The 26,865-nt window shown below is 42.9% G+C and overlaps 1 protein-coding gene across 20 annotated transcripts in view; it reads left to right on the top strand.

Annotated features, from left to right (window-relative positions):
• Positions 1–26,865, top strand: part of RIMBP2 (RIMS binding protein 2) — a 325,140-nt gene that overhangs the window by 270,874 nt on the left and 27,401 nt on the right. For all 20 annotated transcript variants that reach the window (XM_025195741.1, XM_025195747.1, XM_025195719.1 and 17 more), the window contains 5 exons: positions 3,117–3,929; positions 16,105–16,256; positions 16,629–17,096; positions 20,461–20,610; positions 24,400–24,558. In XM_025195741.1, coding sequence (XP_025051526.1) covers positions 3,117–3,929; positions 16,105–16,256; positions 16,629–17,096; positions 20,461–20,610; positions 24,400–24,558 — 1,742 coding nt within the window. The remainder of the gene's footprint in view (positions 1–3,116; positions 3,930–16,104; positions 16,257–16,628; positions 17,097–20,460; positions 20,611–24,399; positions 24,559–26,865) is intronic.

Consider the following 26,865-nt stretch of genomic DNA (forward strand, 5'->3'; position numbering starts at 1 on the left):
CAAATTTATGCCTTACCGTTACTTTAGGTCGATCGGAAATAATTCATGTCCTAAATGGAGTTATTCATCACCACAGTCAATGGCTAACGTTCCTCCTATCATGGGAGCATTAATTAATAGAATTTCTGTACCAGAAAAGCAGCTCCTTGCAGGCATAACTAATTATAAGGCTCTGAATTGTCAGCTTTTTCTACTTGGCAAGATCTGTGCTGACAAGAAAGCTTATTGAGATTTCTCTTTTTTTGCCTCAAAGATCCTTTACTCTCCTGCAGCTATGAATATTTGAGCTATGAATATTTGATTCCTCTAATCTACACAGAATTCCCATGTGTATCCTCTCCCCATACTATCTTGGGCAATTCGTATTAGATATATAAAGTCATACTGGAGCATAGGTAGGAGGCAGAGGTTTGCTACAAGTAGATGAATGGCACTGTAAATGCTATTTACTTTTCAATCCTTTCATTATGAAGGTGCTCCGTGCAGTATCACTTTCATATCTTATCTTCTCCATACGTAGCTGCTGTTCACTTACGGGGATGTAGTTGCGTGCAACGTTTCAGGTATCAAGTACCATTAACGGTCCATCGGTTTTCAAAACTGATGGTGTAAACAGCAGTACAAAAGATTTTTCTGCCCAACCTTGTTGAACCCCTTCAGTTCAAGCATGCTTTTGCTTACATCAGTAGCTTTATTTACTTCTGTGGGACTATGAACAAAGTTAAGACATCTGTCAGCACCTCATGTGGCACTATGATGTTTTGTCACGCAGTTGGCCCCCTGAAAGCACCCTACAGCCATGCCTCGACAGAAGTGCATGGCTGCAGAGCACTTTAAAAGTGCCTGATCATGCAACAAATCAACCCTCATATAATGAGGGTTCAGAGGAAGGCATTCCAAAGCAAAGCACCTTCATTGACTGCTGTCAGTCCCTTTACACAAGCCAGTTTGGGCTGATGCAGCCCATCCCAGCCCCACCCACTCCAATCCACCTGCTTCCCTTCCAGCGCAGGCTGGGCAAACCCCAGCCTGCAGCTCCCTCCCCTTCCCTTCTCCCCCTCCCATCCTGCAGACAGCACCGGACCTGGGAGGCAGGCGGCAGGGCTAGGGGAAAGAGGCTGCACACAGGCAGCTACTGCTGTGTCAGCTCCAAAGTGGAGCTCGATCCACAACTCGCCCAATGCCTGTTGGATCATGGGGGTCGCTGTAACTTATGGTGCTTTCTGCAAAGTGCCTTGAGTTACAGCAGGCAGCTGCACGTCTGTCAATGCTCATGTTCAACTTAATCCTTACTAAGTGCAGTTAAAATGCAAGCAGACACGCATTCAAACATTTTAGCATGTGTTAGGTGCCCTTGTGGTGTTACCAAGTTGTTTGGTGAAGGTTATCTTCCAGCATGCAGTAACTTTAATAGGTCACAATATTCCCATGATTTACAACCATGACTTGTGACTAGGGTGTGAGTTATGGGGGAGCTGAAGGGACAGGGGAGGGGGCTGAGCCCCCCATAAGAAGCAAGAGCCCCCCTGTAAGATTTGAAAATCAGAACCTGGGTGGGGGGGGGGTCTCCAAATGGATTGCTCTTTCCAATGAACCAGTTTAATTGTTTTTGCAGACCCCCCCTAGAGTCAGAGAGTAGTTTGAACCCTGCTTATGACAGTGAACTTGTGACAAGGCCCTCAGACACAGGATTGAAGTCTTTGCATGATGAAGACTTTGGTTGTGTTTTAGGTACAGAAAAAATAATGTGTTGACCTACTTAATGTTTCCCTCATGTCTGCATCTCAGCTTGCCACATGTCTGAAAAAAATAAAAAGCTAAGGAGTCACTTAAAGTTTCAAATGTATGAATGTATTTGTACTTCAAATAATTCAGTAGCAACCAGTGGCAAAAGTGGTTATTTGGTAGCCTAACTAAGCATTGTGTATGTGCAGTATTTCACTAAGGGAATCCAATTCACAATTACTGAGACAGGTGTATGGACAAATTTGACTCCATCTGCAATCAGATCTGTATTTTAAGGAATCTTTTTTCTTGTACTCAAGAGACTAGATGGGGACTCAAGGGATAAAAATCTCATTCTTGGCTTTGCCGTTGACTTCCTCTGTGATTTAGGACAAGGCACTTATATGCCCAGCTTCTCAAAGTTTTATGGATGGCTAACTCATTACAACAGTGGGAGTTTAGTACCTTTATGCATTTTAAGATATGGGCCTTATTCTCCAGGTGCTTAACTGCTTGTCAGTAAAGTAGCGGTGCCAGTACCCTGTTTCTTCAAGCCTGCCATTTCTTGTCTATTTATAGTATAAGCTTTGGAGCAAAGGCTATCTGTTACTATATTTCTGTACAGCACCTAGCACGTTGAATACGTCATCTTGGCTGGGAGCTCTGTCTCAGCATAGTAGTATTAATAATAACTCAAAGCTATTTTATGAGACACAAAATAACTTTGTACACCTTTGTTTCTCTCAGACATCAGAGGATGTGGCGAGTTAATAATTTCATTGTGTAAATCTAATAGAGTTTAAATTAAAAAGGCTCTGATTCTGAACTTTTCCTGGGAAAAGGGGAAAGATTGCCTTTTTCAGCATATGTGTATGAGAGAAACAAATAAATATTGCTAACAATCCACTGGGTTTTATAACATCTTAGGTCTGTTCGCCCGAGTAGTGTTTTAGCAGACAATGATCACAGCTATCAAGGCTTTCCCCCCTTGCAAAGAAACAAAGTTAACAAAAGAAAAAATGTAAATCCTAAACACACCTATCTTGGGATTCAGCCCAGTCTTTTGATTCCTAGTGGTGAAACCAGTTCATCCCAAGCAGCTATTATTTTGATGCTACTTCTGAACAGTTTTGCAAGGGGAAGGGAAAACCAGTTAAAATTGTGTCCAGCAGGAACACGCAGTGCCCTAGAATGCTATCACAATGGCCCACAGAAGAAAACATGGCTTACTAGTCATTTAAATAGCATTTTTATCCATGTTATAAGTTTTGTTTACTTCTTCTAAACCTAATAAAATTCCTTTCATGCACTACTCCACTCCAACACTGCCAGACTATAAGTCCCATTGAGAAAACAGAGATGATAATAATTAGGTGGTTCTTTCTCACCAGGTGAACTTCTGGATGGACAAAGAGGACTAGTCCCTTCAAACTTTGTGGATTTTGTTCAAGATAACGAGGCCCGTTTGTCGAGCACATTGAGCAGCGAACAGGATCAGAATTTTATCAATCATTCGGGTCATGCTTTGGAAGGGGGTGGTCTGCTGGAGATCAGTCCACCAACTCACATAGAGTCCAGTGTAATCAATAATGGCGCAGGGACTCTGGATGTAAACATTGATGAAATCGGAGAAGACATTGTGCCTTATCCTAGAAAAATCACCCTTATTAAACAACTAGCCAAAAGTGTTATTGTGGGCTGGGAGCCACCAGTAGTGCCACCTGGTTGGGGAACTATTAACAGCTACAATGTCCTGGTTGACAAAGAAGTACGGATGAATATATCCTTGGGAAGCAGAACTAAAGCTCTTATAGAGAAACTTAACATTGCTACCTGCACTTACCGAATATCAATTCAGAGCATTACAAGTAGGGGGAACTCAGATGAGCTACAGTGCACTTTGTTAGTTGGAAAGGATGTCATCGTCGCGCCCTCTCATCTAAAGGTGGACAACATAACCCAGATTTCTGCTGAGCTGTCCTGGCTTCCTACCAACAGTAATTACAGTCACGTGATTTTTCTTAACGAAGAAGAGTTTGACATCGTCAAAGCCACTAGCTACAAGTACCAGTTTTTTAATTTGAAGCCTAACATGACCTACAAAGTGAAGGTCATGGCAAAACCCCATCAAATGCCCTGGCAGCTTCCTCTGGAGCAACGGGAAAGAAAAGAGGCCTTTGTGGAGTTTTCTACATTGCCAGCAGGTTTGGTATTTTTTCCATTCCCTAAAATTTTGCGATTGTGTCAGGAACTCTAGGTATATCTCAATAGCCAGTATTACACTTTAAGTTCTATATCACTACTGTTCACAAAAGTAGTAATGTAAAGTGTGACCCTCCTAGTATTATCTGTAAGTACTACTTGGAGACCTCCTCATGTGGATTCAAGTGAAATGAAGACCTAGTCAGGGGAATAAGCTCATAGCTGCATTTGTTGTGTTTAAGCCATCACATAGTTTTCAGACCATCTCACTCAACAGGCAGGAGAGGTCTGTGAACGGTGATCTTGAGTTGGGTTGACTGCCTTGAAGTTAGCGTTCTTTCACTGATATTTGCTCTCAGACTATGAAAATCAGATGTTTATTAAGTAAAAGCGCACTTCAATTAACACACAAGGCCCCTGAACGTGGGCATGTCACAGTATGAAAATCGCTCTTTTAACGCTATCTTTATTATGGTACTAAAAATACTTTGCTCTCAAGGGTCTCTAGCTAGCATCAGTGGAATATGCCAAGATGCTTAATTCTGCAAATTATTTGTGTCTCATCTTAAAAACATGGGCGGAGCGGGTACATAAATACTAATCATTGGTGTTGTTTCCTTTACCTACCAGTGTTTTTTGGACTGGAACGCACAGGTATTTTATAAATGGAAATTTCTTTTGAAGTTGGAACTACAGCTTCCTCTCAGCAGCATTTTCCTAACCTTAGAGTCTCTTTCTGTAACACTTATTTGGAGCAGTACTTGCTCACATTAGTGGTCCCACTACGACAGGTCTGAGGGCCCATAATATAAAAATGTCAGGGGTAGCGTATCGTGTTGGATCTACATAACATTTGAGATGGAAAATCCACTCCCAGTGTCTATAGTTCCCCCTTGTTCAGTGTTGTCCCTTTCTCAGCAGCTGCATAGAGACTGAGACATTACAGGATGATGATCTATGGACAAAGACGCTGATAATCATCATACAACACACAAACACCGTGCCCCCAAATGCTGCAAGATCAGAACTTTATCATAATAATCTCCAGGGGTTTTTAACTGCTCTCACTGTAGATATTTGAATAGGTTCTTGTTTTCATATTATTCTGATTAATGTGCATTGAAAGATGCAATTAATATTTCAGTAGTGTTCATCTGTATACCTCAAAGCACTTTAAAAAAGGTGAGCCTTTTACAGCTGGGGAAAGTAAATTATAGAGAGGCTAAGTGATTTTTTTTCCAGAGGCACATAATGGGTCAGGAGGAGCACAGGTATTAATATTCATGTCTTCTGAGTTGGGCCTTATTCACATGGCTGTTGAATTAAAAAGGATAATAAATGTGTTGTATCTAAAATTTTAAGTCCATTGGTGGTTTAATTCCAAGGTGTGTTTGATTAGAAGATTATCAGATATGTCCTAGCAATTAAAATGGGCCAAGATGTGCTTCAGAACTGAAGGTGGAGTGACACGATCCAGAGTTTGTTGCAAGGATGGTCATGGAAATGGTGGTGTGTCTGATGTAACAGCTGGATCCAGAGACCATTGCCACCAATAACCAAGGAGTCTGAATACCTCCCCAGTAAGGAAAACCCATATTTAAACCAATGGCAACAAACACCTGCACTGCAATGCAGGTGCTTTCCTTTATTCATCTACCGATTTAGAAGGATGCATCTACTCAAGGACAAAGAAGAACCTCCTTATTTACTCAAACTTGCAGAGTACTAATGGCCTCAGAAGCAGCTCAGAGGGAAGATCCAGTGCGTGTGGCTCACGGTGAGTGAAATTTCAATCCAGTGGCATGTACTGTACTGTGACTTAATTGGCTCCCTGCTGTGATTTGATTTCAGCAAAGTAGCTGGAATTAGTTCTGGTTTCCCCATTCGCTTATGCAATTTATGTAGAAGGAGACACTTAGGGTAATAGTGATGCCTGGAAAAGAGCAAATAGGCTTGTAACTCAATCATTTTGAATGTGTGTTGATCTATCAGATAGCAAAAATGTCCTCAGCCACAGCACAATATGTTGGTAAGAAATAAAGGAGAGCTTGGATACATTGACTGTTATCTAAAAAATTGTAATGGTCTTCAATTTACCTTGGAGGGCAGGGACACGACACTGCCTGGACCCAGAGCAGGAGAGGATGGGTTGGCACTGGCAGTACTACTAGGCTTTCTGCTAAGATGGAGGCTAGGGTAAATTCGTCAGCCAGGCTGTACTAGAGCTCGGGAAGCCTCCCCAAATAACGCTTTCTGAATCAACACATCCTGAAAGTACTTTAGCCTCATTCTGGCTGGCCATAATGTAGACAAGGCCTTCAGAATCCAGGTTTTAAATACAGGCCAGGTTTTTTAACTAAGTGTCTTGGCTGTTAGCTTATATATTGTGATTTATGAGTTACCTTCTGTAGCAAAACAGGGCATGCTCTTTAATTCAGAGCTTCTAGGTTCACTTTTATACTTACAACTGCATGGCATTTAGCACTGTTTTATGGCAAAGAAGGATTGCTATCACCCAACAAATTACAGTTTGTTTTTCATATTTTGGCAGTACAATTACTGAACTAAATGTTAACATTATGGTATGTTCCATTTTTTTATTCTTGCAGATACCACTGGTGACCACATTTCCCTTTCTCCACACTTCAGGTAAAAGACTGAGAGAGACTGGCTGGGGAGGAAGATAAATAAATTAATTGACCTATTGTCATCTTGCATGTATATAAGGAAGATAAATATCTTAATTGACCTATTGTCATCTTGCATGTATATTGATGTACAACGTGCCTCTGAACCGTGCCTTTACCTTAAACTAGTATCTAATGATTCATATTGTTAAGAGATTTAATTCAAAGATTATTTTAGAAGATGCTGAGAAAATAATAAAGATATTTAGCGAGAAAGATGCATTGTTTGTGTTCTTTTAGGAAGATTCACATGGAGGAGGAAGTGTCACATGCAGCAGTTGTCATGGGAAATGTCAGTGTTAGAAAACAGTGGCGAGTGAAGTGCAACATTTAATAGCCAGAGGCAACCATTAGCTCTCACGGTGGCATTTTCCCAAAGGTTTCAAAGGTGTCTACTGTTGAATAGATGTGGTCACTTCCTTTGAACTTTCAAAAGCATCAAACTCTTTTGTCCTCTTTGGGCATGTGAATGCCCTCCAGACAAAAAAACATACAATGAGTCCCTCACACTAGAAAAGGGGAGAGGGAGAGGATTAGTTAATATTAAATTGAATTAAATTTCTCATTTTTACCCCTCAATGCATCACCTTAAAGGAATAAAAAAAATGAAATTAAGCAAGGTGAGCAGGGAGGTCCACTCACATTGTGTCACAGTACAGAACAAGTGTAAATGAATGCAAAGGGTGATGTTTTGCATGATAATACTTTAGAAACACATGCACTTTCATGTGGACAGAAGATTTATCCTGCTTTTTAGTGGTTGAGTGGTTGGATGTTAGTCTTTGACCATTTGTGCACTTAAATATATCCTTACTTTTAAACAGGCGAGTTAATTGCACTTCAGGTGCCATTGTGAGCAAAAGGAAAGTGCAGAGTAACACAGGGCCCCTGCAGGACAAATCAGGACAGCTGGTGGTTGACGCAGGGAAAAAGGCGGAGCTCTTCAATGAGTTCTTCACTTCAGTATTCCTAAGTATTGACCAAGACAAATCCCCCACCTTGAGCATAGACAGATGTCCAAAAGGCACCAGACTGTCATATGTTAGTGCTGACTTAGTTAAGGAGCACTTGGAAGGGCTGGATGGGTGCAAATCAGCTGGCCCGGATGACCTCCATCTATGGGTACTGAAAGAATTGGCCAGTGTCATAGCTGAGCTGCTGGTATGGCTGTTTGAGCACTCATGGTACTCCAGCCAGATCCCTGAGGACTGGAAAAGGGCCAACGTGGTGCCCATTTTTAAGAAGGGGAGAAGGGATGAGCCAGGTAACTTTAGGCCAGTCAGTCTTACCTCTATCCCTGGGAAAATACTGGAAAAAAATCATCAAAGAGTGCATTTGTGAAGGCCCAGCGGGCTGAAACGAAACCAGCACGGGTTCATCACAGGTAGATCCTACCTAACAAACCTTATAGGCTTTTATGACCTGGTTACACACTGCCTTGACACAGGAGCTAAGGCTGATGTCATCTACCTGGATTTTAGAAAGGCCTTTGACAGAGTTTCGCATCCTATTCTCATTGGGAAGCTAGCAGGCTGTGGAGTGGATGCCTACACAGTCAAGGGGATGGCCAACTGGCTTAGGGACTGCACCCAGGGAGTGGTGGTGAATGGGTCGTTCTCGGCCTAGAAGGAGGTGGGCAGTGGGGTCCCGCAGGGTTTGGTCCTCGGACCAGTGCTATTTAATAACTTCATCAGCCATTTAGACGAGGGCATGGTGAGAACCCTCTCCAAGTTTGCAGCTGATACCAAGTTATGAGGCAAAGTTAACACACCGGATGGCAGGGAGCAGATACAGGTCGACCTGGACAGGTTGGATCAATGGGCGGAGTGGAATAGGATGCAGTTCAGCAAAGATAAATGTAAGGTACTCCACCTAGGAAGGAGGAATCCCCAGCACACCTATAAGTTGGGGGATGACCTCCTCAGCAGCTCAGAGGCTGAGAGCGATCTTGGAGTCATAGCTGACTCCAAGATGAACATGAGTCGGCAGTGTAACAAGGCCATCAACAAAGCCAATCACACCTTGTCGTGTATTAACAGATGTATGACCAACAGATCAAGGGAGGTGATGCTCCCCCTCTATGCGGCATTAGCCAGGCCTTAGTTGGAGTACCATGTCCAGTTTTGGGCGCTGCACTTCAAGAGGGATACAGAGAATATGGAGAGGGTTCAGAGGTGGGCCACTCACATGATTAGTGGCCTCCGTGAAAGACCCTACAAGGGCAGGTTGAGAGATCTGGATCTCTTCAGCCTTCACAAGAGATGGCTGAGGGGAGATCTTGTAGCTGCCTATAAGTTTATCAAGGAAGGACAACAGGGAATTGGAGATGCGCTATTTACTAGAGCACTCCTAGGAGTAATTAGGAATAATGGGTGCAAACTAGTGGAGAGTAGATTTAGCTTAGACATTAGGAAGAAATTTTTCACAGTAAGGGTGGCCAGGATCTGGAATGGGCTTCCAAGAGAGGTGGTGCTATCACCTAACTTGGAGGTCTTCAAGAGGAGGCTTAATAGTCACCTGGCTGGGGTCATCTGACCTCAGTCCTCTTTCCTGCCAGGGGCAGGGGGTTGGGCACGATGATCCATTGTGGTCCCTTCTGACTCTACAATCTATGAATCTATGCTTACACACTTAGGCTAAGTACAGACAGTCAAAAAGCCCGAGGGTGAACCAATTCAGTGTTTGCAGGTTAATCTAAGCTGTGTAAATTGAACCAATAAGCAAGTGAACAGAATTTTACATTTGATTCTGGAAATGCAGCCACATGACTGCAGTGGTCCAGGCCAGAAGCCTGGGGTGTTAGAGCATGCTTTCCTGCTAGGCTGGAGCAGACAGCTTGGGTGAAAACTAGCCCACCTACCCTAGGAGGGGGGCATTTACAGGGGAAGTACAAAGCATCCTGGGATGCTGAGGGACTGTGAGTTAACTTGAATCTGGAGGAGATCTGGGACAGAAGTTCAATAAACTGATTTAACCTAAATCAGTTAAGTCTGATGCTACATTGTAACTGCCTTGCTTTGAATACTCGCTCACAAGCTGCCTTAGCATGAGCGCCTGGTGGTGGGCGTGGTGAGGCTTCATGCAACCATTGAAAGGGACCTCAATCACCCTGGAGAAGGCCCCTGAACTCACCTGCCACGACTTTGAATGTATTTTCAGTGGCGGAGTCTTCTGTTGAAGGTCCCTCAGGGTCGGTTGCTCCTCCCGGCAGATATTCGTGAGGCTCCACCTCCCCTACACCCCTTCCTTATGTCAACCTCCGGCAGGCCACCTGATCTTAATGCGACCATCCCTCCGGTCTAGATGATTTTCGCTCTTTACACCCTCTCCGGGACTGGTTATTATCGTTGTTTCTTTGGCAGGCTACGGGCCCGCTGGATTCACCTCTCTCGTCTCCCTCTCTCCTGTTGTTGCCAGCTACTTACCGAGCCTCGTGAGTATCCCTGGTGTTGAGGTGTCAGTCAGATCCCCTTGAGGTAGACCTAACCACCGAATAGCCAAAAAAGACAAGCCAAAGAAAACAACAAAAGAACTACACACAGGCAAGAGGCAACTAAAGAGAAAAAGGACTTAAAGAAAACAAAGGAGGTTGGATAGAAGACGACAGCTCAGGCTAAGCTGCTCTTTTCCTCTCTCTACTCTAGAACCTGAGCCAGGAGGTGTCTCCCAGTGCTGCTTTGCTCTCTGCCTTTGCTGAGGGTATTTTCTGTTCCTCCTTGGGTTAGCCTTTCTCCTCTGCTTTGTATCTGTGGGAACCTAGAGTGGGAAGTCTCCGGGACTCCTATTGCTCCTTCAGGAGCAAGGTCTTCCCCCGGATGCTGGTGCTGCCCAGGACCAGTGAGGGGTTGTATTTTAATTGCTGTCGCTTGGGATGCCTCTCCCCAAGCAGGATCCATCTTTTCGCGCCTGTGTGGCCTGCCACCAGTGCAGAGAGCCTCCGCAGCCTCTCCCGCTCTCCCCCTTTAGTCTTCAGCGGTCTTTTTTATCTCAGTCGGCCAGTGATCGCTCCTGATGTCACCCGCCAGCTCCAGCTGTAGATAAGTGCGGTTAATGAACCCCGCAGGCTTCACTCTTTGTTTCTCCTGCATCTGGTGTCCTGTGGCAGGTAAGTAGTTTTGTGTGTAGCCCCTGTCCCAGGGTCCCCTGTGGGAAGGGTCTCTAGCTCCCCTGGGACATGCAGCCATCCAGGTTTATCTTAATCCTGGTTTTGGCCATTTTGAAAGCGGTTTTTGTTCACTGAACTTTTGTTGTGTTACAGATTAGAGCTGGTTTCCAATCACTTATACAGGTTTATGTGTAGCTTCTGTCCCTAGCCTTAAAGCTAAGCATATTCCTACGTATGTTCAGGATCAAGGCCAATGAAACTTTAAGGTACATAGAGTTAAGTCAGTTAACTAGTTCCTAGTTAACTAATTAAGTAACCTAAGAATTTAGCTAAATCCTAAAGAGGACTTGAAATCAAAACAGATCACAAGACTGAAATTATGAACTGCAATCTTGTGCTTTAGAAATTAAACCAATTCTTAACTTATATACTAGAAAGGAACTTGCATGGTGAAAGGAGAAAATAATTCAATACTGCCTACTGTGGGGCTGGAGGGTGCCCATTTCTCTTGGAGCATTTAGTACTAGATACTGTTAGAGACAGGGTACTGGATTTTATGAACCATTCTTCTGATCAGATGTGGTATTTCCTATATACTGACTTATATTGCTGGACTGGGACAGCTGACACTACAAAAAGATAGGAAACTCAAATGAAAACCTAAATTTCAGATACATATTTAGGCCCACCATCACAGCTGGTATAAATCAACATCATTCCACAGAAATCACATAAGTCAAGTGACAAAAGCAGTAGATCTGTGTTAATTTAAATCCTTAAAATCAAAGTACATTACATATCAGCATGATAAAGAGAAAAGCTGTGATTTTCAATAGCTGCCTAATATAAAGCGAACAGGAGCAGTATCTGCTTTGTTAGAGTATTTTCGCCTCATCCAAACGCTCCTTTCCCCGAATGTTTGTGCATCGCTTATGTCTTTTTAAATTATTCCAGTGTTTCGTCCTTTCTCATTCCCCAGTGGTTTTCTCTAGTAAATTGAATTATTTGAAAGTATTGATATTAAAATAAAATAAATAAAAAGATACTGAGAAAGCCCATCATTGTCCCTGAAAATGAATTCTTCCTGTGCTTTTTACTGCTAATAACGGAACGGCTCAGTAGCACATGTCCCCTGTGAACAATCTCTCTCAATTTTAGTAATGAATTTGTTATTAGAGTAATCAGTCATTCACACGAAATTATGTACCATTTTAAAATCCAAAAAAACAGCTTCCCAAGATATTACCATGCAATCCATGTACTTTAACAGCACTGTGACCTGGCTTAGCTTAATTAACAGTTGCTTATATTGGGCCAGTACTTAAATAAGCTTGGGTGACAGACTCCCAGATAGGCAGAAGTTCCACATGTTGCCTTGCGCTTAATTCGGTTATTGTTTAATGTAATCATACTTTGATTCTCCATTTAATTTAATTAAATCCTCAAGATTGGTTTAAAAAATGCAACACAATCTTTCACTCTCTATTCCTATTAATTTCCTTCACTTTTAGCACGTTATTGGGTAATTCAATCACTGGCTAAAGCTGGCATTTAAATAGTAAGGAAATGTCAAGTTCTGAAGCGGACTGGAAGGGTCCGGAGAATGGAGGGAGGAACCCAAAGACGTATCCATAATATTTCTGCAGGAGATAGCAGAAATCAAAGCCTGTTCAAAGGTAGACCAAAGAAGGTCTGGAAAGACTTCCATATGAGAAGAGGTGAAAAGGTTTGGGACCAGGAGAGGGCATGTTAGACCTGTGGAAAGCAGTGCTTTGGCACGGAGAAGGTATTTGTGGATTACAAGAAATAGCAAGAAAGGAGCTAGTTTTCAAGTTAATTGATGAAATGAATGGGCGCGTTGTATTTTTATTATGTTTTTAAGCTGAGCCTGATGTCAGCCCATGTAACTCTCCGCCACAAGAGAACAAAGGGCGCCGATACTCGACCGCGGAGCCTGCTCTGATGCGCTCCAGCAGCCTCCTGCGTCTTGGCTCTCAGCGTCCCTACACTTCAAAATGGTGGCGGGGGTACTTGAATTAAAGCTAGTTGAGTGACCTTTAGTTCAAGCACCGCCACCACTGTTTTTAAGCATGGGGATGCTGATACACGAGACGAAGAGCTGCTGTAATTAAAGTGCCACCCCCCCCCCAACACACACACAACCCCAGAGCAAGCGTAAAAGTGCCCAAAGGGGCCAAGAGCTTAGCTTGATTTTAAAAAGGGTTAAACCTTCACGTAGACAGTGAGGACTTGTACTGTTTTATATAAACCAAAATAAACTGGGTGTATATGGGTGATGCAGCCATAACCAACCACTTACTGCGTAGATGGAGGGGAAAAAATAGCCTCTGTGAGATCAAGGCCATTTTGTTCTCTTTACTTGTCACCATCTCTCTTTCCAGAGACCTTGAACGTCTCTTGAGTTTGGTTTTTCAGTTTTTATCAAGAAGCTAAACTGTGTAGCAGAAACTGTAATTGGAATAAAAAGAAAGAACCACTGCAAAAAAGCGTGCAACACTTATAAATGAGGGAAAGAACCCAGGGCCTGATTCAGCAAAGTTGTTTAGGTACATATCTACCATTTGAACCACATGAGTAATCCCATCGATGTCCTTGAGACTACTGATCATGATTATATTAGACCAGTTTTTAAACACTTTGTTGAATCAGGACCTTGCAACCTACATTAGTCTGGTCTCATTATTTATTATCTACTCCACAATCCCTTCAGTCTTAAAAAATCTGCCCATTCACCAGGTGTCCGACACTAGTAATAGACTGATTTGATTCATCACCCCAATACATCTGTTCAATGGGTAGCGTTCCTTACACAAAATGACGGTGCCTAGTATTTCGGCAGCCTCGTATTCTTTGTTGATGTCATTGGGAGCTCTGAGTACACAGCATTTCTGGCAATCGGGCCCTAACGTGTCATTTTAATTTCATTTCTGAGAGGGACAGTGAGGTGATTAAATACTCTTAATTGATAACACTTTCAGTATCACCACGTGTTCATTAGCCTTTGACAAATAAAGGCCGGTTGTTGTTCTTTCACTTGCTTTGCACCTGCTAATGAAATAACACTACGGGTCATATCACATTTATTTTTATGGTGGGGGAGGAAGAGTGTTCTTGAGTCTTGTCTGATCTTACCTAAGCAAGCAGCCTTCTGCTTATAAGTTATTGCCTAAACTGTATAAAAAAGACTAGATTTTGTGTTGCAATGCCCTCTACAGGATGAAACAGTGACATCGGAGGCTATACTGGCATCTTGCCGATATCTCAGGGCCGAGGCTTGTTCCTCACATACATCTGTAGCATTTTTCTTTCGCTAAAAATGAATGCACATGGCTCGAGTGTTTGCTGGTTGTTGCCAGCCTTGAAAGATGAATAGAAATTGGCTGAGTGCATTTCACTGGCAAAACCCGAAAACACCTGCACCTGCTAAACTCTGTGCACTCCTAGTAGTTGCAGAGAGGAGGTAGCCATGCCTGACCCCTGCTTTAGCAGCTTCTTAGCATGATAAACTTCTCTGAATTGGACATTAAATTAACACAGCGGAGTACAAGAAATATGCACAAACTCATAATCATCGAGATACTTTGACTTTGGGTTTCTGTCCAACCATGGGGCTATTTATGGTAGATTTAATACTGTGCTTTAATTAGAGATGTACTGAACGTGCTATTGCGCTAATGTACTGTAACTGCCTTAAAGGGTTTCAAAAAGCTTTAGGTTTCATGTTCCTTTTTGCAGAGCAGAGTAGAGCCTTCGAGGCCCATCCTTTTTTGACGATAAAGCACTGGTGGTATAAATGGGAGTAAATTCAAGCTGTCTTCTCTGGCCCCTTTACAAAGGGACCTGACTGCGGATGAGAATCTAATCCCTAGAGTCAAGCTTCAAGGCAGGGAGTTGCAGAAGTCAGGATTGCTCAGGAGTGGCTCTTACACCCACATGTTGAGGTATAGCTCCCTTTAGCAAAATGGTTGAGAGAGGACGTGTCTTTCCCAGTTGCACCCTCCATCAGCACCGATAACAGTAATATCCCCTTGCCCTCATGGGAGGGTGAGAAGCAGAATTCAATCTGATCCATTCATCCTCATCCATTTCTTGCGGTTGCTCCACAGGGAGCACTATAGTATTTCCCCAAGCGTGGGCTTTGCTATGCCTTGTAAACCTAGGTTTTCACTGTGTTCTGTGTCTGTCTTGTCACCAGCTTTCTTTGGGACACCCACCCTGGCCACTGGGGTTGTTTTCTCTATAAATAAAATTAAAGTTGGGTCAAAGAAATCAGAGCACATTGAAAGCTATCCTCTGCATAATACAATGACAGAACTTAAACCGTTGCACTTAAATGCACTTGTTCCTGCAGGTACAGGACTGAAACTGCATGTGGCCATCAGAGTTCCCTGCAGCAACTAGATTAACACGGTCTCTTGCTTTTCCTACACTACAGCCCTTTCTTACCGCTTGCTATGTGGTAGGGAACAGCTGTTTCAGCCCCCTTGCTTTGGGGCACAGGAGTGGCTTTTTAATTGTGATAATGTAAGTAAAATTCCTCTCCTTGGGGAGCTTGGCTCATTTTTCCCCTCCCTCTTCTCCTCCTTTGCTGCCGGTTGCTCCTTAGACTGATGCCGCTTTGAAATTTCCAAAGGAAATACCAGCCTGCAACACTGCACAGATCTGTGTCTCAGAGGCGCAGCCTGGGTGATCTGTAATCAGTCATAATCATTTTCTGTACACACGAGTGCTTCTCCTTGACAGTTCGTTCCTATTTTATTTTAATGCGCTCAGGGGAATCTAATCACTTGCACGAGAACAGGTGGAAGGGAGGTAAGTACAGCATTTGAAAAGACCACCTCGTGCTCAGCTTTCTGATGAGTATAGCCGAAGGGCCGTATTCAGAAGGGAAAGGGAGCGTAGTATTGTGGATGGAACAAGAGACCCCGCGCAACCTGCTGTGTGATGTTGTTCCAGTTGCATCATCTGGAGGGACTGCAGTTTCCCCTTCTGTAAAATGGGCCTACTGGTATTTTGCCCTCCTTTTTTAAAGTGCTTTGAGACCCATGGGTTCAACTTTAAAGTACTAGAATTGCTCCATAAATTTCCTGATAATTGTTAAAGGGAACAAAACCAAAATATATGTCTGGCTAATTGGGCTCACGTGCAAGGTTTGTATCTGGACGCTACCTTTCTTATAGCTCAGGATGAGACGGCAGTCAGCTCTGTTCTCTACAGCTAGATAGGTCTGGTCCCTCCCTCATATCTACACAGGCTGCTATAAGAGTCCCGGGTTTGGGGCATCATGACAGGAACTGAACTGGTCTCTAGTTTAAAGATTGAAACCAAAGGAACTGGACGATGAACAAAACTTTTGTTCTCTAGGTCCTCCAGCTCCACCTCAAGATGTTACTGTACAGGCAGGTCCCACCCCCGCAACTATACAGGTCTCCTGGAAACCACCAACTTTGACATCAACAGGAACCTCCAATGGAGCAAATGTTACTGGCTATGGTGTATATGCAAAAGGTCAACGGGTGAGTTGTCATGACTTTATTACAGTGACCGGTGGCTCTAGATGTGCAGTTCAGCCAAGAGCAGAAGAATATAATGGACTTCAGTGTTCACCTAGTTTTTTCTGGATTTCATTTCAGCTGGTTTGTCATGTTGCTGATGGTCCTGTGCATTGATAGCTGTGAAGTCCCTCTTTATAAGCTAATCAGCAACACTTAATTACTCAGATAAGCCTAGCTGAAGTATTACAGGTGATTGGGGTAAATCGATGAAGACCCGCTGTGCTTACACTTTACAACCGGCAACAATTTGCCAGCATTTATGAATGCTTTCCAAGCTGCACGGCGGGAGGAGATGTGTTTTCCCGGTTTTAACTTGGATGTTTGTGCGTTTAGGTGGCAGAGGTGATTTTTCCAGCAGCAGAGAACACGACCGTGGAGCTAATGAGAATACGGAGCTTAGACGCTCGGGACGTCACTGTAAGAACACTTTCTGCCCAGGGGGAATCTGCGGACTCTTCCATTGCTGCCATTTCACCTGACCTACTGGTGCCTCCAACCCCTCACCCTAGAACTGCTCCCAAATCTAAGCCATTAGCAAGTGCCGGAGCCCCAAATACCAAAGATGAACATTTAGGTCCGCATTTAAAAATGGATGAGTCATGGGAACAGACTCATTCGGCATCTCCTATTCATGGACACACGCTGGAGCCTCCTGCCCCCAACTTTCACGGCCCGCTTCAAGGAAGGAGGTCTCCCTCACCTAATCGAATACTCCCTCAGCCACAAGGCACACCTGTCCCGAATACTGTTGCTAAAGCCATGGCAAGAGAAGCTGCACAACGAGTTGCGGAGAGCAACAGGGTAAGAACAAGCTTTTTCTTATGTGTTCACAGCCGTGTAGCTTACCTTAGGAATCACTTTGGAGAAGAAAGCATCCTAAAGCACTAGGTCACCCCTTTGTATCAAGAATCAAGTTTTTATTAGTGCTTAGAAGAGTTAATAAGTGCTTAATAGATGCTTTATTATGAAGTTATCCGTCAGAGTGCAGAAGATCAATAGGCTGTTAATAACTATAACATTCAATCCTTTGTGACATCTTCTGCTATATAAGATAACCATTAGGGCTGTGTGAAGCCTCGGGTGCTGATTCAATTCAGAGGAGATTTGGCCCAATAAAGCGGCCAAATCTCCAAATCCAAGTTGAATCAGGATGCCAATAAAAGGTTCAAATTGATTCAAAGCTCTCTGAATTGATTTGGAAAAGATTTGGAGAGCTTCAGAGATTTGGGCAGTCCCCACTCACCACCACAGGGAGCTGGACCCGGACTCCATGCCGTTAAGTAGGGGGCTCCCCACCCCTCCATGGCTGCCCTGCCCAGCCCCAGCTCCTGGTTCTTTAAAAAAAAGAAAAGCTCCGCACTCACTGGATGGCTTCCATCAGGGCTTCTTGTCATAGAGGCCCCCATGCAGTGTGGGGCAGCGGGGTGCAACGGGGATCGCCCCCGGCCTGGCAGCAGCCGGTGAATGCAGGGCTTTTTTTTTTTTTTAAATAAAGGCCAGATGGGGCAGCCATTGACTGGGCAGGGAGAGCAGGCAGGGATGGGGCTTGTTTGATTCAGAGAATTGGCCGATTTGGCGGCGGCCGAATCTCCGAATCACATTCAGCCAAATCGATTCAGGACAGTGATTCAAATCACCAAATCGAATCACTGACCCCCATATCTGAATCCGAAGTGAATACTAGCTGCTTTGCACAGGCCTAATAACCGTCTGTAGGTAATATGCTTACAACTTGTATTAAACCTTTTATAAGTTGTCTAGAAATACATGTTCAAAGGAATACTCTTCCTGTAAAGCACAGAGAGATTGTCATGTGTTTTTCTTTAGTCTCTGACTAATAACCCCACCAATGATAAACGGAAATAATATTTTTGTCTTAATATATATTTGTTATATACAGCAAAAGCCACATTATCCGTCATCTTACAAACCGGCATGCTCTATTAACTGGCATGCCAGTCAACGTGGCAAAAGCAAAACCGGAAGCGCCCATCGTGGCACTTCTGGTTTCGCTGAGTCCCCACGGCCCGGGGCAAAGCAGCCTGTCCCCTGGCACACTGACACAGTGGGAGGGGCGGTGGCCTGAACAGGCAAAGACACCCGTTTGGGCCTTTCAGGTAACCGGCATATTTGGTTATCCGGCACCCCCCATTCCCTATGGGTGCCGGATAACAAAGCTCTTGCTGTATAATATGTGTTGCTATTTATTCATTTAAGCACTTGTGTAAACTTCCCACACTCTGCCATTTCAGTGCCTTACCTTCAGTGAAATAGTTGATTACAAAGCATTATGCCTTCAGCACCAAGGCTTGGGAACAGAGTCTCCTGATTAGTAGCAACAATGTCAATGGAAAGTTCGGCCCAAAGAGCTGTGGGACATTAGGGTTTCGGAGCTCCCTAGCAATGGGACCGGCAGCTCACCAGAGGGGGGATCTGAACTTTCTGTGCAGCCTTTAGATACAGAGGCCCTGATTCTAAATAAAAAATCTGTTTCAGATTATTTTATGTTGAGGGACCAATTGCAAGAGAAATGTGGTTGAATGCAGCCTCGAGGAGGGAGTATAGCACAAGGTAGTGCCTTAGAGGCTATATTACATGCCTGGAAGTGTAATGCTGACACATGTAGGGTTTGATATATCATTACTGACACACAAGGTCACATCCAGATGTGAAAATATAGGTGGTACAGAGCATTGTATATTTGCTATGTTATGCATTAGTGGATGCTCACTATCCTGGAAGAAAGGACAGCAGATTTTCTTCATTAAGCTCCTACCTTAGTTGTGGATCTTAGGCTGCATTGGCCTTTTTGCAATAATATCTCTGACATAAATATTTTACTCCAAAAAGGTCTAAATAAATATGGTGACCAAATACCTGTGCAAAGAGTGCCACGTGGAGTGAAAGGAGATTGTTTCCCCTGAAGCTTTTGCTTTGCCCTTAAATTAATGTCTGCGTTGCTCTGACTGTGTGGATGAGACGATCCAAGAGTAGTCCCCCATAACGACATTCCTAAAACCATTTGTTGATTTTCTAGCCCCAAGATGGGGAAGCTACCAAAGTCTCTAGCTTCTAAAATGCCATTTGATACTCAACATCATTAATTTCTCATAGTATTAATATCCTTGCTTGAAATTCCTTGATTAAATTTAGTCATTAGCAGATGGATGTGCTCCATTATGTATTTTGTACATGACTATTGTCTTGTGCTTTATTTACAACCAAAACTGTACTGGGAAAAATGTAATGGGAGTGCTGGTGTATCATGTCTTACATTTTCTCTAGCGGTGTCTTTATTTGGATGAGCATTGGATAGAATGATATGATATTGCAGCATCTTTGGGGTGCTCTGTACTCAAAAGTGCATTGCACAGTTAAATGAGACAGACTGTTAAAACAATGTTGAACAGTGGGAGAATAAGATTGAGAGGGGTATAGATGAAGGAAAATTGATACAGGTTTATAAAGATGATTTCAAATGCTATAGAGAGTCATTGAAAGGGGAAGATTACCCAAAGAGACTTCCCCATAGCAGGAATTGCAGAGAAGGAGGTGAACTCAACAGAGCTGAAGAGTGAACTGACTGAGAAATGGGTGAGAGAGAAATTCCCTGATGTAAGAAAGAACAAGGACTAGAGGCCTTGATTCTGCAAATCAGCATCCTGGCTTGCTTGTTGAAACACAAGCGTATGTCTCTTATCTGACTGATAGGGCCCTTGGGCTTACAAGAATGAGATCCTGTCCTAAATTTCTTAGCTATAAAAAAAAAAAAAAAAATCAACCAAACCCAGTTCAACAATGAAAAACAGGTGTGGATTATAGCCGGTCCTTCTAAACATCCAATAAAAAGGTGGTGTTATATTCTGCAAATATGCCTCCATTTAGTAGGACCACCAGCTAATCATACCATCTACAGAGTTAGGAGTGAGAGAACCAGCATCTTTTATTTTGCCTTAAAACATGAGTATATTTATGTCATGTTTTCAAAGAAGTATAGAAGCAGTAAACCCAGATCCTTAACATCCTGCATTTGCCAGGCTGGACCGATTCCATGGCTATTAAGCATCCTCATGCAGTGGGTGGCTGGGAACACCCATCAATGGGTGTTCATAGCAGAGTGCCCACTTCACCAGTCTCTATTCTATATTGGTGTTTGATTTACCAGATGGAGAAGAGGAGTGTATTCAGTGAAAGGAGTACCGCAGCACCTTATGCAAACTCGGATGATGAGGAAGATGGCTACAATTCTCCTAACATTAAAAGGAGAGGGGCTTCAGTTGACGATTTCCTTAAAGGCTCAGAGCTTGGAAAGCAGGTAACTAGCCTGACCTTGAAACAGTCCTTAACGTTTCAGAAATGTTTTATAATGTTCAGCTCATTACTGATTGCTCTGTTGCTCTGCTGATCAGAGCCATGGAAGTGTCTGTCCCGGTCATGGCCACAACCCAGGAATCTTCCCTTGCAGGGGCAGTGCTAAGCCGTGCTCTCCTTGGCTTGTTCCCTGCCTCCTAGCCTGCCAGTATAATTATTTCCTAGCTTTCCGGTGACCCAGTTGTCAATGTGGGGTGGAGAATATTGTAAGCAGTGCTGTGCCCATGGCTTTGGGGATTTAGCACTTTGCTAGGGTTCAAATTCTAGTTTCTTCTTGAGGTTGTACTCCCTCAGTACATTAATCCACTGTGCCAAAAAGCCCCCACTTCTTAAAAAGTGACACCTTAAAGTTTATCAGTACATCAGCTGAACTTTAGTTAGCAAGGCAGCTGTTCTATGTTAATGAAATACAAATAGATTATTAAATATTTATTGGCAAGCTATCTGAGAGGCACCTACTGGCAGTTTAATTGCTCATTTAAAGTATTTACAAAAACTGAACATTTTCACTGCATAATTTATTATCGAGAAAACAGTTTTTACCATTTCTGTATGCCATTCTACTATCTCCAAACCTAACTGGAAAGTCTTGGTAATCGTTTTTTACATGCAATATGAAGCATAATTGCAGTCCAAGGCAGTTTTGAGAGGCTCAGCATGTTGGTGGTTGATTTCATAAAGGAATGAATAGTTTGTTCACTTTAGGAGGTGGCTTTGTGGTCTGTGTCCCGTGGCTTTCTGACGCATGTCATTCTCTGCACCGATGCCCAATTAAAAGCCTTTAGCTTTATCTCACTCAGCATGTTTTCCATTTGCATGAGATAGAAATGAACAAATCATCCTAAAACAACCACATATACAGGTAACAAGACTGCTGGTCTATGAAGGCAGTCCGTTGACATTAGACAGCATGTCTAATGGAGACAATTGCTCCATTCCATATTTCTGTTAAATTATATTTTGTAATAATTTGTATGGGTTAAAAAACCCCCAACCATTATTTATTACTGGAATCCCACTCCTTAGAAATTGATGCAATCACTAATCTGCCAGAGACTTCCTATATGACCCCAGACAAGGCACTCTATTGACTGCAGTGGAGATCAGGTGCCTAAATACCTGTGAAGGCCTGGGCCTTGGTATATGAGTTGCCTATCTATAAAAAGAGATAATAGCACTTCCCTACCTCTTCAGGGGGTTCTGAGTCTAAACACTTGAATGGATTTGGGATACTCAGCTTTTACAATAATGGAAGCAAGAAAGTATCACACATAGGGCTTTGATTTCCAAAGATGAGGACCATAAGGTCACGCATGAAAAGGCAGATATAAGGGGTCCATGCGGAGTACAAGTACAACAGCTGCTTAGAGCATGTGCCTGATAGAGGCCTGGCTGGCCACTTGCCTGGGCAAATGCATGATTTAGAGCTACATTAAATGCACCCACAAATTAAGCTCTCAATTTTGCACATGGTCCCAGTTGCATAGTTTACTGGCTCGTGCTTTAAAGGCACTCTGGATTCAGGCAGACAAGTGCATTGAAATGGTTTTAAACCCATTGCTCCCCTGAAGAGCAGCAAAGGGCTCAGTGACGTTCTAGCTCAATCCTACGGTGATCACAAGGTTGCGGATCAACTGCTGAACAACAGAAAGTTTTTAGCATCCTTCTATTCAGCCTTAAACAAAGGCTCGTTTTTTTTATTACTTGGTATAATGCATCTGAACATACAAAGCAAGAGAATAAAGTGACATTTCATATATTTTATGTAGCTAACACATTTAAATATTTAAGGCTCTGATCCTGCAGACAGGCAATTAATATATTGCACTTCTCTGTCGGCCTATAAGTGACACCATTGACTTCACCTGAGCTACTCAAGGCTTGAAGTGTGGGACATGAGTAAGTGCTTGCAGGACAGTGGAGCCAAAAAAACCAGCAATGACTTCTAAAAGTCCGTTAAATGAGGTTCAATGAAATGATTTTAGCTACAGTATCTTGCTACATGCCCCATAAATATTTGAGTATTCTGTACCAAGTTAACATTACAAACAATATGTATTATTTCTTGCGTGCACTTAAGCTAATTATATTGTACATCTTCACAAGTTCTGCCACTCGATTAGGTTGCCTTATCTAATCAGCTTTTATTTAATAGAAACCTCCGTTATTAAGTCCAAATCAGATCAGTATTGGAGATGATTGGAAAGGTTCCTAGTGGATGCTCAGCTATGAAGCTCTGTCATTTTTCTTGGATGATGACAACCTTTGTAATCTGCAAGATATCAGTGCATTGGGCCAAATTCTGCTCTGCTAGATCAAAGCAGTCCCTTGAGTTGTCTAGATGCAAGAGAGAACTGAAACTGGAACCAAACCCCCAGTGGAATTGCAGAGACAGAACTGAGAGCAAAACGTCATATATTTAATGAAAGAAAGTGCCTCAAGCTGACAGAAGGCAAATTCTTGCAGTGGTATTTAGTCTTAAAGTGACACTAACATAATGCAGCAGAGGGAATTTGACACTATTCCCTTAGATAGGAATGAGGGTGAGATCCTATAATTATTAACATTATATATGGCACCTTTCATCCACTGGCTACAAATAGTCTCACTGTGAAAGGTCTCATTAACTTCATATTATAAGTGGGGATGTAGGCACTCAGAGAGGGTAGGCCCAGATCCTCAAAAGTTGTTTGGGTGTCAAACTCTCATTGAAATCAGTGGAAATTAGACATTCGAATACCTTTGAAGATCCGGGCCAAAGTGACTTATAAATCACCATGCTAGCGAAAAAAGCAATTGAATGTAGCAAAGCCAGTCAAATTGAAACACTACCAGGTCATTAAAATGGCTTATTTCCATCTTGATCTCTGTCTACTTGAAAACACAGGAGAACTTAGTATACTGGAATGACCTCTAGAAGGACGCTAATATTGTATCCGTCTGATCTTCAGGGCTAGGGACAGAAATTACACATAAACCAGTATAAGTGGTTGGAAACCAGTTCAAATCTGTAACACAACTGAAGTTCAGTGTACATAAACCACTTTCCAAATGGCTGAAACCGGTTTAAGGTAAACCTGGAGGATGTAGTATCAGACTTAACTTATTTAGGTTAAAATCCCTGATCCCCTCCAGATTCAAGTTAACTCAATCCCCCAGTATCCCAGGATGCTTTGCATCTTCCCCACAAACCCCTCCCCCTCAGCAGGGTGGACAGATTAGCCTTGAGTCAAGCTGTCTGCCCCAGATGAGCAGGGAAGTGTGCTTATAGCATCTCCCGGCTTCTGGTCTGGGCCCCTGCAGGCATGTGGCTTCATTTCCAGAATCAAAAGTGAATGTCTGTTCACTTGCTTATTGGTTCAATCTACGCAGCTTAGACCAACCTGCCAAGATTGAATTGACTCGGCCTCAGATTTTTTGACTGTCTGTACTTAGGCCAGGTGTCAAAATAGAATAACAGTTTTGAACCCCAGCAGCTAGTGATGTTGTATAATACGACAGAAGTCCTGGTTGATCACCTGCAGGGACTGAACCCAGGACTTCTGAAACCTGTATACAATGGGCTAGCTACTGGAGGGGGCAGGAAGTTACACCGTGTTAGTTAGTAAGGATTACATACAGCATTGCTATGATATTCAAGCTACTGGTAGCTGCCTTGCCTCTCTTTTATGAATGCACAATGATTTCAGATGTTAAAACCCAGAACTTTCTTGTTTTCCATCCTGCCAAATAGCCTCACTACTGTCATGGAGAAGAGTACCACACTGAAAGCAGCAGGGGCTCCGACTTGTCTGATATCATGGAGGAGGATGAGGAAGAGCTTTACTCAGAGATGCAGCTGGAGGATGGTGGAAGACGGAGAGTTAGTGTAACATCCCATAATGCACTCAAGGTAAGGAGGGATTAATGTCCAGTGAAGAATAGACATTAGACTGGACATTAGGAAGAACTTCTTCACAGTTAGAGTGGCCAAGGTCTGGAACGGGCTCCCAAGGGAGGTGGTGCTCTCCCCTACCGTGGGGGTCTTCAAGAGGAGGTTGGATATGCATCTAGCTGGGGTCATCTAGACCCAGCGCTCTTTCCTGCCTATGCAGGGAGTCAGACTCGATGATCTATTGAGGTCCCTTCTGACCCTAACATCTATGAATCTATGAATATGCAAATTTGCTTTTCTTCCTTCAGTGGATTATAGTTTTTTAAATCCAGTATGGCTATTGCAGGCCTAGTGGCCTACAGACTAGCAGAGTACTGCAGCTGGGATGAACGCTGTTCATCATATCTTGTCCGCCTTACACTTGACAGGTCCCTTCTGTTTCACAGACTTGGAAACTGAGCTTTTGGTTGTAGCCGTGTTGGTCTAAGGACATAGGCAGGCAAGGTTCTTTGGGTAGATGTGATCTCTTTTATTAGATCAATTGAGTACTTGGAAAAAAGTTCTTAGCTAGCTTTCGGGCTCAGTCGCCCTTCATTGGGCATAGGGAGTCCCTGTTGGTCTGAGACTCCAAGGAATTTGACTCTCAGACCAACAGAGACTACTTATGCCTGTCAAAGGATGACTGAGCCTGAAAACTTGCTAAGAATTTTTCCAACTCCTCAGTTGGTCTAATAAAAGCTATCACATCTACCCAAAGAACCTTGCCTGCCTACATACTTGGAAACACACTGTAGGTTGTTATGTACTTGTGTGTTTTGCCCCATATTTGAGAACCTTCCTCTGATGCTGTACTACAGTATATTGGAAACAGCTCAGATCAGAAGTTTTCTGGTTGTGTGTATGTGTAAGCAGCACGCATGAATACATATGCAATTTATATGCAATAAAATGCCAGAGTTTTAACATATGGGATTATCTTTTTCTGATTTTTGTCAGGGGGATTTCTTAGGGACACTGAGCCCAAAGACTGTGGGAAATGTTATTAAGTGCAGTTTGGATAAAGCCCATTATCATGATATCAGGAGTTTCCAGTTTTGGTGGAGCCAGAGAACAAACATATATCAGGAGCAATGCTCCAACCCTTACATAGGAACATTTATCTTAAAAGACAGTTTACTTTGCAAATGCTGAATTTTCCCAACATAAAATTGATGTTTTCTCTAGTCTCTGTGTGTGTGTGTGTGTGTGTGTGTGTGTGTGTGTGTATGAATGTGTGTGTATGTGTGTGCACACGTGCACATGTGTTTGCATGTGTGTGTGCGCACTCGCATGCATGAGTACATATATTGTAACTTCCTTTTATGCATATACCAATTACTATGCTAAATTGTTTTTTTTCTTTTTAGTCCCCTTTTGCCCCTTAAAGTTTTAGGATTTAAACGATAAAGAAACCTACTGGTAGTTTTTCATATCGTAATTATGTCACACGCCATAACGAGCATGCCGTCTCCTTTTTTCAAAGTGAATGCAAAGAAGTGTCTTAATCTTTACTGTAACTGCTTCTATACAAAGACTTGCAGTTTTTATGCCATCAATAAAGAGACTGCCGATTACATTTTTAGATGAAACCTTTTATTTCCATGTTTAAGATTCTGATAAAAACTTGAAAATTAAATTCCGCTGCCTTCTGTCCCTTTCCACTTGGCAAATGCTGGATTACCCCTATACCTTTCTGAACCGTTATGAATCAGCATCATCTTTACATCTTTGTTTTACCAGTGGTGTCTGTCTGACACTGAATACAAGGGGCCAGTTCATTAGCTCAGGTGGCAAAGCAGCATCAAGCTGTTTGAAGTCAAGAATTGACTGCTGATAACAGAAGCTAAGGGTCCAGCTCAAGGTGATTCAATTTGTTCTTGTTAGCTGACTGGCTCTACAGAAGTGGAATCCATATGCGAGTGCCACACAGAAGCAGGGTCCGGGATGTACATATTGAATTTAAAGGATGCTACCCACTGCTTTTATATTACTATACATTTTAGATCAGGTTCTGGATCCCAAGTACTTGACAGTGTCCCTCCATTTTGCTGGATTCAGTTGTGCATTGCAGCTGCTTTAATTAAAAACTTACTTAGCAAATTTTCCATGCTATAATCTTTCAAATGCATATGTCATTTGCATCTCAAAATGAGCCAGCCCATGCACTTTGACTGTGATTGAAGATGCTATAGAAAATACTGAATGGCAGCTAAATTAATACATGGCCCCATGCAAAAGGGGAATGCTTTGGATATCAACATATGAGTTGCTTAACTAGGGAGTTGT

This window comes from Alligator sinensis, unplaced genomic scaffold (genome assembly GCF_000455745.1).
Source record: "Alligator sinensis unplaced genomic scaffold, ASM45574v1 scaffold628_1, whole genome shotgun sequence".
Taxonomy (NCBI): domain Eukaryota; kingdom Metazoa; phylum Chordata; order Crocodylia; family Alligatoridae; genus Alligator; species Alligator sinensis.